The sequence below is a fragment of the Leptidea sinapis genome, chromosome 5 (assembly GCF_905404315.1).
Source record: "Leptidea sinapis chromosome 5, ilLepSina1.1, whole genome shotgun sequence".
Lineage (NCBI taxonomy): Eukaryota > Metazoa > Arthropoda > Insecta > Lepidoptera > Pieridae > Leptidea > Leptidea sinapis.
This window is the reverse complement of record NC_066269.1, coordinates 13,183,372-13,201,954: the sequence shown is the minus strand read 5'-3', so window position 1 is coordinate 13,201,954 and position 18,583 is coordinate 13,183,372. Positions and strand designations below refer to the sequence as shown.

The following is an 18,583-nucleotide window of genomic DNA, read 5'->3' as shown; positions in this document are numbered from 1 at the left end:
AGACGTCAAAATATTAGATTTATGCCTGCAAACACCATGTTTTGTATCGGTCGTATACTGTAGATATGCATATAGCTCTTATCCAGCGCTTACAATGTTTAACAAAGGTAACACGCGATTTTTATTGACATCATCGTAAACAATGTAACATATCTTACAAAGCATTCCAAATGCGAATTTATATAAACTAGAGTACTCCTGCCTTTCCATATTAAAATATAGCATTAAACCTACAATCATTAAAACATTGTCATTTCTTCTCTTGTATTTACAAAGAAAAAGACTAATAATGATCAATTACCAGTGGGAGGCTCCTTTGCACAGGATGCCGGCTAGATTATGGGTACCACAACGGCGCCTATTTCTGCCGTGAAGCAGTGATGTGTAAACATTACTGTGTTTCAGTTGTTGCTAGTGAAATTACTGGGCAAATGAGACTTAACATCTTATGTCTCAAGGTGACGAGCGCAATTGTAGTACCGCTCAGAATGTTTGAGCTTTTCAAGAATCCTGAGCGACACTGCATTGTAATGGGCAAGGCCATCTTTACCATCAGCTGAACGTCCTGCACGTCTCGTCAAGTTTTTATAAAACAACATCAATAAACCTTAATGTCCGTCTCTCTAAGTACCAGAGAAGTCTTTCTTAACATTCAAAAGAATAAATATAATCGTGGTTAGTCTTAACCCAATAAAATTTTTGAAAGTGTGAAGACTTCAAGGAACACTATATATAATATTACGGAATCCCATGTTACGTGCCGAAGCTCATAATTTGTAATCCTGACATCTAAAACTTTTTAAAATCAGATTTTATAATTATTAGTAATATGTCTAAGCGTCCCAGTATCAGAGAGATGTAGGAAGTGGGAGGCTCCTTTGCACAGGATGCCGGCTAGATTATGGGTACCACAACGGCGCCTATTTCTACCGTGAAGCAGTAATGTGTAAGCATTACTGTGTTTCGGTCTGAAGGGCGCCGTAGCTAGTGAAATTACTGGGCAATGGGACTTAACATCCTATGTCTCAAGGTATCGAGCGCAGTTGTAGTGCCGCTCAGAATTTTTGGGGTTTTTCAAGAATCCTGAGCGGCACTGCATTGTAATTGGCAGGGCGTATCAATTACCATCAGCTGGACGTCCTGCCCGTCTCGTCCCTTATTTTCATAAAAAAAAAGGTAGTAAATTGATCAAATAACAAGGCAACCATAAGTATGCAACAATATTTCTATCTAGCGCCTACGTATAAAATATTTATCCAGTTGCAAATAGGCCGGAACCAGAAGCTCAACTATTGAATTACAGAACCGCTAGAGAAACCTGTTAAACTTGTAGTTCACGTTGATATACTCAATTTGTAAAAAGGAAAAAAAAAAGTTTATGAGTATCGAAGGGTGCATGAAAATGCATGCTAGATTAGGTACACATTATTGCATAGAATTATATAACTATTTAAAAACTTCCATGTTCACATTTGATCAATACTTTTTTTAATTTTTGCAATACTTGTTGTTTTTTTTTTTATGAAAATAAGGGACAAGACCAGCTGGACGTTCCTCCTGCACCCTGCTCATAACAATGCAGTGTCGTTCAGTATACTTGAAAAGCCCAAAAATTCTGAGCAGCACTACAATTGCGCTCGTCACCTTGAGACATAAGATGTTAAGTCTCATTTGCTCAGTAATTTCACTAGCTACGGCGCGCATCAGACCGAAACACAATAATGTTTACACATTACTGCTTCACTGTAGAAATAGGCGCCGTTGTGGTACCCATAATCTAGCCGGCATCCTGTGCAAAGGAGCCTCCCACTGGTGAATGAATTATTGTTATTTTTATAGTATTACAATATGATGTGAAAATAAAGGGTAGGTAACATAAAAAACAAACTGTGCAAAATTGTTTAAATACGTCACGAGATGGTCTTCCATTGGGCTATTAAGTCAACAAATTCTAATTATTTTATATCCAACAAAAACTACAATATTCACCATTTAACTGTGTTTAATGGCTCAGTGTCGCGCGCTCACAATATGAAACCAAAATTGCAATTTTAATTTTGCCATACCTCTTCAATCTTCAATTTCATACGTAATTAGGCGTTCTTCTTTCGCCATTTAGAAAAGCACATAATATAAGATTCTAATACTAAGCTACCAGTGGGAGGCTCCTTTGCACAGGATGCCGGCTAGAGTATCGTTACCACAACGGCGTCTATTTCTGCCGTGATGCAGTTATATGTAAGCATAACTGTGTTTCGGTCGGCGCCGTAGCTAGTGAAATTACTGGGCAAATGAGACATAACATCTTATGTCTCAAGGTGACCAGCGCAGTCGTCTCGTCCCTCATTAACATAAAAAAAAGATATTTATAACTTATGAAACACCCGTCTGTCCTTCCTAACGTTACCAAGTATTCCAAACTAAATTCTAAATGAAATCGAACTAAAATCAGTACCAAGTGAATATATGATCAAGAGTCAGAATATACCGAAATAGTTTCGCCTCGTTTCAACCAAAGTGCACTATTGCTTTGGCTCGCTACAACCCAATTAGTACATACTTACAAATTATATATTACACATATAGATAGGTTACAATTCCCTTGTTAGTGTCTACGTCGAACTACTCTGTGAATACTCTCATCAATTAGCATCACATTGCAAATGATTAAGTTACAATTCAGACAAATGTAGGATACATTTCTTTACATTTACTTTTTTGACTTACTCGTGGAAGACATTGACTATTTGACGTTTAAGTATGTTTGTTGCATCATTTTACATATTATATTGTAATTGAAATGATTTGTAAATCTTGATATAAAAGAGTTACTTCTTCTCATTAGCTCAACCCTTTACGAAGTAGCGGTAGATTCAATAAGAAAACTATTTTTTTTTGACATTCACAAGTGTCATTTCCGTGACCTACGTGAATAAACTGATTTTGATTTACATTTCTTGAGCCTTCAGAAGGTTCATCCAAACTGCGTATAGGTTGAACATATTAAAACTAACACACAGCTAATTAGAAGATTTTAAAACGAAACAACTCAAATCACACCTTACAAGTTTGACGATAATAAATGTATTACCAACTCTCCTAATGTATTGGTTGATCCGTTTATTATTAAATACTTGGAAAAATTTAAGTTGTTAAATAAGGCTCTAAAGTACCTTAGTTCATTAATACATCTACATAGACTATGACAGCTGTTAAAACGTCGAACAAAATTGAGTTTAGAACTAAACTCTATTATGAGCAATGCACTCACACTAAGACAAAATGGCAAACAAATTTTGCAAGTGTAAGACGTAGCTTGTCACGCACACTAAGGTATTAAACCTGGCCTGATTTAATCGGTTGTGTAACAGCAAGAGACTCTACCTAGGCGTATCTAAGTAAAGTACTTTACAAAATCACGATTAAAAATAACCCAACTGATATTGTGTCTCAACGGAATTAACTATTATAAATGTTTTGTACTTGATTAAATTTCATTACTTCTCTAGCCTCGTATTACATATTGAACTACCCTACAGCTGTTCTAGACACAATAATTCTAATAATCATTAATTAAACATATGCTTCGTCATAATATTAATTAAACTTAGCACAAATTTTATTCCACAATATCATATTATAGGAAAACAGGAGACTGTTAATAAATACCGATAGTGCCTCTCATCCTATTAGTATCATCAGCGATTCAATGTAACAAGCTATGTCGGAGAGCATTATATCTGTTGCAAATAAATCATGAAATTGTCGGAAGCTATTACAGCGCATAACTTTGAACCTGTACAAGTATCCCGCCTATTGCTAACGTTGTGTGAACGAACAGTAATCTAAATGATATAAAACATATCATCTTTCGTGTTTATTGAAATATCCTGGATCACCATCGAAACAAACAAATCGAGTCAAACTTGAAGCATTGTTGGTTGATATAATTTTTTTTTAGTGAAAATATGGCACTAGACTGCCCATTACAATGCAGTGCCACTCAGGGTTCTTAAAAAGCCCAAAAATTTTGAGCGGCACTAAAATTGCGATGTCACCTTGAGACATAAGGTGTTAAGGCGAAGAGTAAGCAGAAAACACGCAAACATGGTGTTTTTAGACAAGTTTTGTGGTGAAAGTATAGCATTTCGAGATATGAACACTTACTTAATCCTGTTACAAATATCCTTAAGTCTTATTTGTAGGTTGCTAATGCTTGCTGTTGAATATAGTTAACACTGCCGAGCCTTTTTGAACTACCACTTTTCTTTGAAGTTTAACAAGTTTTTTGGCATGGCATGACGCATTTTTTTGGTACTTCTCTCAGAAAAGTTATTCTTATAGCTTGTACTTTTTGTGTAGGTTAATTTATTCAGATTATTAGTGAACAACGAGGATTGTAAGCATATAAACTATTTTCCACGCAAGAATTTTGAAAATATTGGCTTTGTTACATAGATGGCGGGCCGGCAGCCGTGAACTCATATCGCTCAAGGTCGCTGGCATTTAGTGTCGCCTTAAGTCTCATTTGCCCAGTAATTTCACTAGCAACAACCGAAACACAGTAATGTTTACAAATTACTGCTTCACGGCAGAAATAGGCGCCGTTGTGGTACCCATAATCCATCCGGCATCCTGTACAAAGGAGCCTTCCACTTGTAAATATAATAATATTGCATTATGGTATTCAGAGGACATTTTCGCTCAGTTTCAACTGTCAGTACCTGAACCACTGCGTATCCAGTCGGTCCTGTCCTAGATTAGGAAGGCTTAGATTATAAGATATCTTGTACTAACATTAGGTTTTAATTTACTTTCTTAATTAACCACAGATTGGGAATGGAGTGACCGCCCTCAGGCTATTAAATAATAAGTTTAATTGTACAATATTACTGTGTAAACATATTATTTCGATGAAAACAAAGCCCGCTGAGTTTGTTGTGCCCATTCTTCTCAGGTCTGAGGCCTTCATGTTGGAATGGGTGGTAGTTTTTGACTTTTAATAAGTCATATCACATCCTATTTTGAATAAATATATTTGAATTTGATACTAACACATTATGCTCATTTGTTGGTTGAAATATTTGTTTTTATCATTTAAAATGCATTCTGGCTGGCTAGATGGCTGTGTCATTCAAAAGCTACAGTGTCATTTATCCTATTTCAACTATTCTGACAGGTTTCACGTTTTGGATTTCGATCAGCGAAAACTCATTTCATTTCAACGAACAAATTGTTGTTCCAGCTTTATCGAAATAACACGGAAGGCGCTGTTTGTGACATAACGAAACACTATTTCTATTTGCCACAGATTTGAAATATATTTTCATTCGTACATACCTACCTACATTTGGTGCATAACATACTTTCGTAATCTTAAAGTGAAAACTTCTTTAGCGGCGTTAAGCACTTTTCTTGGGTTGGGTATAAAATGATAAACTCGCGTCAGGACACGTGGTCTGATCGAAAATTTGTAAGACAGTCGTTGAATAGATAAACTTTTTAATTTAAAATAATTGTAATAGTTCCGAAGTGTTAAATTTATTGGGTAATACAAATTGTCATTTTTGTGTACGATAGTGTAATGAAATTAATCTTATTAGATATTACTTTTTTTAATTATTCCCAAATATTCAAAAATGTTAATGTTCACGTTATCACTTCATCAGCCGGCATTCCGTTATTTTTATGTTCAACTGAAAAAGGAGCTTCTTATTTCGACCATTTATTTTTATTTTTATTACCTTTTTCCCTTGTTGTTCACTTTTATTCATTCAAAAAAAAATCAGATTATGGACCGATTTATTAATATTAATGATAGCATTGTGAAATCCGACATGTTTCAGTATGACAGTAGTGTGTTGGTACTTTGAGCATAATATGTACCTAGTTAGCGAAATTTTACAAAAAAGGGAAGTAGGTATTCTGGGTCAATAATTATCATGTAGACAACTCTATAACATATTTTGATTGTCAATCGACGAAACGTATTAGATTATTAATAATATTATGCTAATATCTTAAGTACCTAGGTACAATGTTTCTCGCAAATAAAATAATTTCATTTCATTTCAATTTCATTTAATTAATTTTAATACTTATTATAAACCCTAGTCAATGAACGTTAGTTATATAAGATACCCTAACTGTGCATCCCAAAGATACTACATTTCTATGAACCTCCTCGCCTTACGTAAAATTTATTAAAGTTTCAATGCGCTACAAAATTTTAGCGTCGTAAATATTACATAGACAATGCGGGTTCATCGAACCCAACTATCGTGATGTTACAGGTTGCACGAAGTTCAGATCATGTCAAGATCGCAAACTGGAGATTAACATTTTAGGTAAACATATCGTAGAATCTGACTCCATTGCATGACCTTGCTACGTAACGGGGCTTCGGGGGAATCGATTCGCCTCGCTTCGCGGTCGGACCATCATTTTATAAGCATCAAGCACCTGTGATAAACACATCAGTGTAGATATATAGGCGAAAGCTATTATTAACAAAATTTATTGAAGTAGACGCTACTTTGCGGAAATCCATTATTATCCAAATGTTTTAAGTTTTCTTAAGTTTTAATACCACCAATATTTGTCTTTAAACAATTCGACACGTGTTTCGCCTCTACACGAGGCATCCTCAGGACATGTTGACTCGCCAAACTCTGGCATGAGATTGAATTAAATGAGCTGGAAACCGCTCTTTTTTACCCTCGTCCCATGAAATGACGCGCAGTGATTGGTCGGCTGTTATGACGTATTACCCCCGGAAGAGATACGTAACAATGGTGAAGGGAGCAAATTTGTTCATTTAACAATGTAAACATTTTGGCGATAGAATTGATTATAAACTAGACATAACATCATGTTTCTTCAGGTATAAAGCAGTAATTTGTATGTAGCAAGTACATCAATTATTATTGTTTTTTTCAGTGACTTCCATTCGAGTTTGGGTTCCAATAGTAACCATAGCAAAACAGAAATGTTTGTTCTTAATATATCAATTGGATGATTTAAAAGGGTGGCAAGGAGTTTCTTGCCACCTCTTTACATGTAAGTCAAGCAATCGCGTATTGTTTGTAAATTCAACATTTATAATTTTGACATTCATACTTTTTAATAATTTCAATAATATTTTCGAGTGTATGGTCAATAGCGGCGAAATATCGGGAGCTTTCTGGGGGAGGCCTTTGTGCAGCAGTTAACGTCTTCTTTCTGATATGATGATGATGAATGGGAGCTTTCAAAAGGTGCACATCTCAGACGATATACTGAGTGTTATAGAAATGCATGACAAATTAAAATAGTGTATATACAGGGTAATTTTTTATGATGGATGGTGATGGCCAAGTCGGAAACTAAGAGTATTAGAGAAAAGTCGTGAAAGGAGTCATGCCCTAGACTTATTTAAGAAAACATTAACTGCATATTTAGTTTTTTAAAAATTCTTGAACTTTTGACGAAAATCAACCCAAATAATTTTTCAAAAAAATTACATTCTGTATTATTGGACCAATGGACTTTGTTGCTGATAGGGATCAATCTTTGCAAAGAAATGTATTACGACTTTTCTGTAAGACTCGTAGTTTCCGACTTGGCCATCACCGCCCTTCTCAAAAGAACAGCCTGTATAACAAATCATACTTATTGCCTTAGACAACAATATAAACAGACTCAAAATTTGCACCAACATGTCTACAAAGTAATAGGAACGTAGACTTCTTCACAGAAAATGACAACTTATAAAATTTAATATCTAAACGGCATTTGATTGTGTTTAAGGGTATCGATGGATTTCAACTGGAATCATCGAACGAGAGAACGTTCAACTTCAAACGTGACATCCGGCAGATTTTCTAAAAACCATAAACGGAGGATCATCATTATACACCTCTGCGTCTTTATAACCATACAATTCTGTGACGCCAATTATTTTAAGTAGGGCCGAATTTCCCGCCTAACGCTCTATTTAAAGCTTGATTAACTAAATCAATTGTCATGCGAAAGATTTAATAAGCGTGGAACAATGGAAGTAACTTCAAACAGATAAATGTGATAAAGTGGAGAGAGAGCGGGTTTCTTTTTGGTCAATCAGATTTTAAAAGCAAAAGTTAATGAGACCAACTGGATACAAAAAAGTAACTGAATGAGACGATTCTAAGAAACGGTGCAAACAAAAATAAACTGATGAGGTTTGTAATTGAAATCTTAAATACGTACTTAACGTTTCACCTGGCTTCGTAGTATTGATTGTAGAAACGAAATTACTGATGCAAATAATGTACAGGAGTTTCATTTAATAAAACAAATCAGTTAAACAGAAAATAAATATTGAATTTCATGCACATTTTTGAAACATTTAAAAGCTGTTACAAGTGTAGTGTTTTGTTTTTTTTTAAACACTTTTATAATTATATAGCTCCAGCCACTGTTCAGGCGTTATCTATAAATAAATTTAAATGTTTTGTTAAAAAAATGGCTCTGTCTTAAAGCCTACTACTCTACAGTTGAATATCTAAGTGATCGGACAGCCTGAGATTAGATGATGATTTTATGGCAATAAGAATGATATTACAATATTGTATATTTTATTAAAAAGAGAGCAAAATAAGTATGCGGGGAGGATTTCTTGCGCCGCCTCTTCTCTATCAGTGCGCCATTTGTTTCCGAAGCAGTAGTAGTATTAGAAATGACATCAATTCTAAACAAATCAGGGAAAATAAATGCCTTTTATGCCTTTTTGGTATTAACTAAGCAAGAGTAATATTGGAATTAAAATCAAAAACTATAATCCTATATTTATCTTATGATAAAGTTATTTGTAGGCTTAAGTGAAAAAAACATAATTGAAAAAAATAGCGGCACGCTGACAAAAACTCCATTGTTGTGAACGACCATTGGTGTCAAGATACGGGTCACTAGAGCAGTTGCGGTGATTGCTTGAGTCGAGAGTAGATTTTTATCAAAATTAAACCTCGCTGCGGGTAAATGTAGTAATTGCAGCAATGTTAACGAGAGTTAGCTCTGGTAACGGTTACGCTTCAATTCATTAAACGACATTCTGTAGTGTTGGCGGTAGCGCGGCGTAATTACTCTTCACGCCTACTATACCGGATGCCTGCGACAAAGGGCACAATACGTTGGAATTGTTAGTAGAAGATGTAATTTTAACTATACTATATCAAAAATTTACCTACAATAAATATAATATAATATTTCGCATAACCGTAGTCACTAGTACATTGTTCTTATCTTCCATAAAAAAATCTGGATTGGAAGTTATTGGATTTTTCACAAGGTCCCAAGGAATGACTAGCAACAAATTTTTGGGCTTTACAATTAATTTGCGTAGAAGTTAATGTGGTGATGTGGTTGCACAGCTGAATATTAAATAGAGAAAACTGTGCTAAGAAACTAAATTTGCAAACAGTAGTTTAAATTCATTTGAAAGGAGAACGAATAAATCTAACCTGCTAAATCACTAATTAAAAAATAAAAAAACTTGAGGCTATTATATAAAAATCCCCATGCCATCAGCACAAATCAAAAAATATAATTATGAAACTTTTCAATCCGACAGTCTTTAATTTACAAATTATCTGAATACGTAATAAATGTCGAACATATTTCAAGTTCATCCAACCGAATTTATGATAAAAGATATTGCCTCACTCAAAGATCTCTAGAGAGTAAATGCAATAACAGAAAAGTTGTCAAGCACTCAACATCAAAGGAAAATAAGCTGAGTAGGACATACTTTTAAAATTCTCAGAGGGGAGACAAATGAGACTTTGTTCGCAGCCGACCTCGACTTTCCCATCATTGTGCACATAATTAATAGCGAGCTGAGCAAATGCTCTTTCAATAACTCCATAAACTTTTTCAACGTGATTAAGAATACTGACAAAAGTAACAACGTTATTCCAATAATAAATTGTTTCTCAGTAAGGGACTATCAATCATTCTATGTCTTTGCTTTCAGACTGTGCCGTTGCCAGCCGGCTCCACTTCAGTATTAGCCAAGCCGACGAAGTACCACTATTATCCTCACAATCAACACATTTATTTGCTGCCTGAATGTGCCATTCAACAGGTAAACTCGTTTAAATGTTTCCTACTTTGTCTTCGTATCTGAATCGTGCAAGCATATTTCATGCTTGTTGAACGTCGTTCGAATTATTTGCACGTAAAAGTTAAATATTTGTTTACTACGATTTGGGAAATTAATTATCTAAATGTTTGAGTTTTCTTTAGTGTTAATTCCGCCAATATTTGTCTTTAAGCAATTCGACACGTGTTTCGCCTCTACACGAGGCATCCTCGGGAGATGTTGACTCGCCAAACTCTGGCACGAGACTCGAACTAATGAACACTCAAAACATTTGGATAATTATGGATTTCCGCAAAAGTACTGCAATAAATTTGAAATTAATTAAGGTTATAATGTTCTAATGTTGAATTTCATTAAGATGGGGATGAAAATTTAAACTTACTATTGGATTAAGTTGGAATAAAAAAAAATGCTTGAAATTAAACACAATACGAAGAGCGAGGTAATGCGAGAGGCTGTCAGACCATCATTCCACTCGTCAATTTCATAGTTTATGTACGGAATGAGCGTGCAATTCCTGCGTCAGAATGATTAATGGCGTCCAACGGCCTCTGAATGAATTTCAATTTCCAGGTGTGTAATGCAGTTTACGTACGTTTGAATTACACTCAGCCGCTGTGCGCGTGTCCCGCCAGATACCGCGACCCGTGCTCGGCTAGTCTCAATGCCGACGACCTCCATACCACAAGGCTCACCACAGATTCCAAAAAGAAGGTACTTTTCAACGGCTCTAAGGAATTTATAATTAAATTTGACCACAGAGGCGTACTAGAGTTTAATATCAAAAGTGAAAGTTTGTTCTTTCGATTTGGTATAATTTTGAATATAGATGTTTAGACAAATGAAAACAAAATTATGCATTAGTTAAATAAAAAAATAGAATCAAATGGAATGTTTTAAATTTATTTTGCTTACTTTAAGAAGCATTTCGTTGTGATAGGATAAAAAACCTCAAACCACAAACAGCAGATTAAGCCATTTCTTATTTAAAAAAATTAATCTTACCATCTTAAGTCGTTGAATCCAACTCTAGTTCTTGTATATTAAATACATGATATTTAATTTTCAGTATGCAAAAAAAGCTGTTACATTAGTGAAGACGTGCGAAGCAGTATCCGAGATGAGAGAATGTCGAGCACCACGCGATTGGTCCCTGTTAGCGTTGCAGAACATACGGACCGGCAAATCGCACTACTTGGTCATCTGCAGATGTCCGGAAAGCCATATACTAGGTACGACTAATTCCAGTTACATAATAGTTAAACAGTATCCGAGGTGAGAATATGTGGAGCACCACTCGATTGGTCCCTGTTAGCGTTGCAGAACATACGGACTGGCAAATCGCACTACTTGGTCATCAGCAGATGTCCGGAAAACCATATACTAGGTACGGCTAATAGCAGTATAATAAAATAGTTATATGCGCGCATATTTTTTAGGCCTAAAGGAGAATTGTCCTTACAGACAGCTAACTTAACTATTATAGCGCCGATCTCCATCAGCGTCATACCTACACCAACTGATTCTATGAAGCTAACAAATCCATGGGGAAATTTTGAATCCTCACGGGAATTACCTATATATTCCGAAAAATGACTCCGTGTGGAGAGCATGTCGTTTTTATGTCAGGATTTCGAAGCGCAAGCCTATGCACAGAGTTTAAAAAAAAAATTTAAAGGCATTTTTATATATAATAAAGATATTACCGGTGTGAGGCTCCTTAGCACAGGATGCGGCTAGATTATGGGTACCACAACGGCGCCTATATCTGCCGGGAAGCAGTAATGCTTACACATTATTGCTTCCGTGTTTCGGTCTGAAGGGCGCCGTAGCTAGTGAAATTAATGGGCAAATGAGACTTAACACCTTATGTGTCAAGGTGACGAGCGCAATTGTAGTGCCGCTCAGAATTTTTGGGTCTTTCAAGAATCCTGCAGCGGCTCTGCATTTGTAATGGGCAGGGCGTATCAATTACCATCAGCTGAACGTCCTGCTCGTCTCGTCCCTTATTTTCATAAAAAAAAATCTAATTGATTAAAAATGACAACAGTCCTAGAATGCAAATCGATCTAACTATTAGCCTATTTTTGCATCCGTACACAGAAGCGGTTTAATGAAATTAAAATAACATCCCAGGTCTACCAGTGTACAGTTATTATTACTACAACTTGTATTAGAACAGGCTTTCAGCATGCCTTCAAACTGGTATTTAACTGTATAAGAAATGGTCTAACGATTACACGGATTACGTAAATCGGTATAAATCTCAATTTATAATCCAGGTTCTTTCAACATGCAAATTAATTTTGACGCATCTGCTGTTTTCATTACTGTAATGCAACGTATATTTTTCATTGTTTATGTTAATATTTGCTGAAATTACCTTATCTTAAGCGAAATTACGCAGAGCTGCGAGAATTTTATATATAAGATATTGATAAGATCTTTCTTAGCAAAAGCTTGTATATAAAATTCTCGTATCCCGGTGTTTGTTACCAAAATCTTCCGAAACAGCTAAACCAATTAGTTTGAAGATTTGTGTGTATATCGGGTAGGTCTGAGAATCGGCCAGCATCTATTTTTCATACCCCTAAATGATAAGGGTTACCCACCCGTGTATATATTTTTTTTATAATATTATGATTCGGCATTCCAAAAAACAAACATCAAATTTTCATCCGTCTACGATCAACACCTATTTTTGTATCGCCATATTTTTATTATTCTGTTCCATCCACAAATCCGCTATAAGGTTGCAGGAGGCATAACGCAATCGAATACAATAATTGTAGTTCGATATATTTGGTAAGTCTGAGAATCGGTTGCATCTATTTTTTATACCCCAATTTTTTTTTTAATTTTATATGGCAATACAACGTTTGCTGGGTCAGCTAGTAATATATACATACTTGTATCACACTGTGATTCAGTCGGTAAGGCAATTAATATCTCCTGTATGTGACGAACGACCTACACAACACCCTTTGTAGTACGTGGAAGAAAGCTCCTTGAAAACCGCACTGTGGAGGACCGCCACACATCCAGATGGTGAGGATGATATCCTAACTTGTGGTGTGTCGTGCGAAGGTGGAATGTAATGTAATGGAATAGTAATGTATTTTATAGCGGTTGAAATCAAGTGTCATGCAGTTTAGATGCACAATGCAGGTTTCACATCTGTCGACAATTTTTTAATATTCTCTATATCTATCGTATAAAACGAATAACAATCTTTTTCAAAATGTGTTAAGTGATTAAATCGCCGACACACACTTGCAGACATCAGGTACAAGACGTGTGTTGTCGGCTTTATTGGAAGATGTACACTTTGTAAGATTAACCTGAAAACGTGTTCGTATTGCTATGAACCTAATCCTATTTACAGTGAAATCCTCACACTCTGTCAAATGGCGAGTGTATTTGTGTCTCTGTTTTACACCCATAAGAAGCCATTTACGCTTTCTGGAATACACCGTTGTTCCAGAGTTTTGGAATATTCATGTTCATTCAATCCCAAAAAAAGTTGAAAGCTTGAATTGGGTATATCTCCCGATTACGGCTAAAAAAATAAATTTTTAATTTATAAATACAAACGCAGAAGTTATTGTATTAAAATATATAAAACTATAAGTATATCAAATATTAAGAGCAGAGTATCCGATAACTCGATCATCCAGCCACAACAAGTTGCGCCCGATCACGATCATGACGTATGGACCAGCAATCGCCTCCCTCGACCACATTTTAGATAAGGGAACAACCTACCGCACGAGACGCCGCCACAAGTGTTATTAAGTTATAGTGACAAAAGTGTACTAGTAACGCCATCTATTAATGTAATGCGTACTGATATGGTTGTACCCTTTTTGTTACTGAAATAAATATTTTTTATACTTTCATTTTTTTTTAAATACTTTTCATTTCATTTTCAGAAGGTCCAATGACGCACGACCAACCAACGTACGCTTCCGTACCCGGCATTAGGGTGTACGGAATGATGTGCAATCGACCCACCACGGCATACCATTCAGGTGACTAAATATATCTTTTAAAAACCAACACCGCTATAGCAGACGAAACAAAAATGATTAAATTCTTAAACCGTTAGAGGTTCTAATATTTTTCATCGAAGATCATTTATACGTCTAGATAGACTATGACAGCTCTGAAAACGTCGAAAAAAGCTCTGAAAACGTCGCGATTTGTAAATCGCGAGTGTAAGACGTAGCTTGTCACGGACACTAAACTAATATTCCTGGCCTGTTTTTGTTGATTGTATAACAGCAAGAGACTATCTAGACGTATAAATTATCTAAAAAGCAGTTGAAATATAATCACAATATTCATCAAATAAGTATACGCCAACAAGAGCCAACGAAAACAAAGAAATAAAGATAAATTGTATACTATCGGCCTAACAAATAAAATTGGTATAATGTTACACCAGAGAATAAACCAAGAATATGCAAAATTCTTACAAATAGACGTAGGATTGGTTTTGTGGAACGCTTCCCATGTTTATTTGCAAGGCTGCTTGAATCTTTAGAATTATAATTGTATTGACTGTGTTGTCAGCGATATAGCCAAATTTTGCATATTCTTGGTTTATTCTAAGGTATAACTTAATACCAAATTTATTTGTAAGGCTAGAAATGTGTACCAACGTAGTCTGCGTATACGTAGCAGCAAACTAAATATAGTATTGTTCACAGGTTTCAACACAAATCGATTCTCTAACATAGTTCAAAGCACAACGAATTCCTACAAAGTGGACTATTCTCAAGCCCACTCGTACGTCGACAAGCCTGCCTACAACCGATTTCAAACCCACAGCTATTTAGACAACAACTACTACAACAGGCGAACAAGAGCGGCACGCATTCGTCGAGCACCTTCGGAATACCCCCCTTTCCCATGGTACAAAGTAATTGAATTAGCGCGATCTTTACACTGGATCAATTAAGACTAATAGCCGTATTGTAAGAAAAGTATGTTGGGTTCAAGCAGGCCTTATCTTGTTAGTGAAATCCGCCTTATTGAATTCAACGCAAACTTTAACTAGATGTAATAAATAATGCTATAGCTTTCATGTACCAGTATTTAGTTTAATGTTAATCACATCATTACTTATGAGATGTTCAGTATGCATTTTTATTTAAATACAGTCATAAGCCTATTCATGTACGAAATTAGCAAGATGAAAATATAAAATTTATGATATTCAACGATCATGGGCCACTTCCAAATAGACTTTATTCGTTTAGAAATGTTGCACAGAAAATATAAAATTTCTCGTGAAATCCGCTCTCGATTTATGTCGATCTTGGGCCAGGACATTGTACCGGGTGTAAAATGATAGTTGTTAAAATGTTTCCAATTATGAATTCTGATAAATATTTATAGCGGTTAGTTGTTCTAGCAAAAACATTATTTAAAATTGTACCACGATACGTTATCGACATATTCAAACAATACCAACTCAAATATCATTTGAAACTTGAAAACGGTAACTCCGTTCTGAAAAAAATCCATAGTAAACAAAATAATTGAATGAACAACTAAGCCCTTGTTTTATCATATAAAGCTAAAAATATTTCAACAAAATACTACCTTATTCTGGACATACTCCGCAAAAAGGACCATAGGGGAATAGTATCTATAGCCCAGGACGAAAAGATTATAAACATTTAAAATTATACAGTTTAATGTTAATCAAAGCCTAGGGAAACATAAAATTATTGATTTTTCATAAAACTTAGAGCGGATTTAATTCAATGGCCTAGTGCAGGATAAATTATCTTCTGTAGCTCATGAGCTAAGACTAAAAATATTGGCGGATCTTTACCTTACCGAAAGTGCTAGTAACTCTAACTATGGGTACATCAATCTATAATAATATATGATTTTATACTAATATAATGTCATTACATAAAAAAGTTCTACATACTTTAGCTGTCTTATGAATAAACGCGATGTAAAGTTACTCCAAGTTTAAAATTACCTCTCCCTGTCATGTGATTCTGTAGTGACAAAAGTAAAGACAAACGACCTTACAAATAAACTTGGTATAAAGTTATAACTGAGAATAAACCAAGAATATGCAAAATGTTTACAAATAGACATTTTGCTTATGATTGGTTTATTCGGACGTATAATGTTTCGTGCGTTTATTTGCAAGGCTGCCTGACATTCGGTATAGACAGCGTTGTCAATGATATAGTCAACATTTTGTATATTCTTGGTTTATTCTCAGGTATAACTTACTACGAGGTTTATTTGTGAGGCCGTACAGGTTTAAAATTTGAAGTAACTTTACTTGGCGTTTATTAATAGCACAGTAGATGTGCTTTTGGTTATGTACGCTTTACATTTTTGGTACCCGGATGATCTAATACACAGTTGTTATACTTATTGCATACTTAATAATGCATTTAATGTAAAAGTAAGACTATAATATTTACTGTTTGCCAGATCTAGAAATAGCCAATAGTTTTAAGATAATATTGAGGTGAAATTTACACAAACGATGTGATAAGTGTACGGAGGGTTTACGATGTAGTTCGTTGCATTTATAGTACTTTAAGTTAATTTTATGCAGTATTTATGTTAAACTTATTTAGAGAAATTGCCGTGTAAATATGCAAGTTAATTACAATATTTGTAATTAGGAGAGATTAAATTTGACTAGAAAAAACGAAGTGGTTTCAATCGGTTTATATCTGCTAAAATTTTATCAAGAAAGGTGTTTGCAAGTGCGACGTCTCAAGTCAATTTCCTAATATTATGCAATTATTGGGGTTGAGCAGGGTATCAAGAGTTAAGTAGATCCTGGAGCCTTGTGAGAGAGTGGCTGAGAGTTGAACAAGACATACCCAAAAATTTTGGTCGATGCAACTCTGATGGTTGGCTGACTTGGTAGGAGCGCTTGTCAGAACCCGAGAGGCGCGGGTTCGAGTCCCGTTGTCCATTTATTTCGGTATAAATTAAATTTTTAAATTTTAATCCCAGAAGCACACTTCTGGGCTATCACTTCAAAATATCAAACAGTCAAGTTTAAAATTCATTTATACATATCGGTTAAATAATGTCACTATTTGAAATCAATATTTACATTTCCATCATTTTTCAAAGTATTTTAAATACTACCTATGCAATATACCTAATATACCCAAGATAATCGAGCATTACAGCTTAAGTGACAAAATAAGGTAATATAGTACGTTTTTGGGCATACAAAGAGTAATAAATAGGAAACCTGCCGGTTACTCTTCGTGTGAGGAACCCTAAAATGTGAAGGACATAATCGTGGAAATAAATTACTACATTATTATGCTTTAAACTTATAAAATCTGAGAGTTAAGCAAACATTTCAGTGCACCTTACGATTAAGTATACGTATTTTTAGTTCGATTTTGTTTTTAATAATAGGCATATGCCTAAAGCAATAAAAACTATCAGTTTAATTTAAGCTATTTAAGGTTTATGTATTAATTATTTAAATGCTTCAAACACACCGTGTAATAGTGAAGACCATTATTAGTCTTATACAGACTCCTAGAAATTTTATCTATTTAGTTTTAAATAACGCACAATGTTGTGCCAAGCCAAACGGCTTTATTCACCGACAACAACTTCGTGCGCGACCGTCTTACGGGGTGACAGACCATGGCGGGGATGGCGTACTAAAGATATGAGCGGGTAGCGGGTTCTGTTGCGGGGAAGGGCAACGCGTGAGGCTGCCGTAACCCGCTACCCGCTGACATCTTAGGGGCCCGTCCCCGCTACAGTCTGTCACCGTTGTCGGATAATAGTTTCGGACCACTCTCTCCCAATAGTCCAAAACTAATCGGAACCAACACCAACAAATCGTGAGTAACTCCTAGCAATTGATGAAAAAAATAAGAACTTACCTAGCACCTTCTGATCCACGACAATATCGCAGGAGTACATGGCCGCCATCAATCTCTGAGGCTGTGCTTGGAAAGCCCGCCTACAACCTTCCTTCACAGCAGACATTATTTGACCTAGACGTACAAAAGATACATTTAAATATATGTCGGAGGATGTAAATATTTTAGCAATATGATATGATGATTATATTCTATTATTTATATTGTGGCTGAACTCATGGCGAACGTCATCTGTTACGGACAGTTTGAAGCTGTCACTGTCATCATCCGATAGAGAAGCTCGTGCGTACCCACTGGACCTCTATAAATACCACTGGACAGGTTGTTCCATATGATTGACAGCAAATTTTCTGTGCCTTTTTGAAACGCCACTTGCGAGCGTCCAGAGAACTAATTTTGACGTAAAATACAAATGGCTGCGAGTGGAGCGTACAATACTCTGAAATATTTTTGTATTTTGAATTAATTTCGGTCGTTTTCCGTGTTATTTATACTTCAGGATTGAACATAATAAAGAACACAATTTCTTTTGTAAATAGTTTTCCTATCGATGTTT

At 35.3% G+C, this 18,583-nt stretch overlaps 1 protein-coding gene across 1 annotated transcript in view; it reads left to right on the top strand.

Annotated features, from left to right (window-relative positions):
- The window catches only part of LOC126980147 (mucin-5AC), a 92,173-nt gene extending 75,200 nt beyond the window's left edge, over positions 1–16,973 (top strand). Inside the window, exons 2-6 of the mRNA XM_050829729.1 lie at positions 9,989–10,099; positions 10,691–10,831; positions 11,187–11,349; positions 14,050–14,148; positions 14,830–16,973. Coding sequence (XP_050685686.1) covers positions 9,989–10,099; positions 10,691–10,831; positions 11,187–11,349; positions 14,050–14,148; positions 14,830–15,080 — 765 coding nt within the window. The 3' untranslated portion in view covers positions 15,081–16,973. The remainder of the gene's footprint in view (positions 1–9,988; positions 10,100–10,690; positions 10,832–11,186; positions 11,350–14,049; positions 14,149–14,829) is intronic.
- Positions 16,974–18,583: the final 1,610 nt, after the last annotated feature.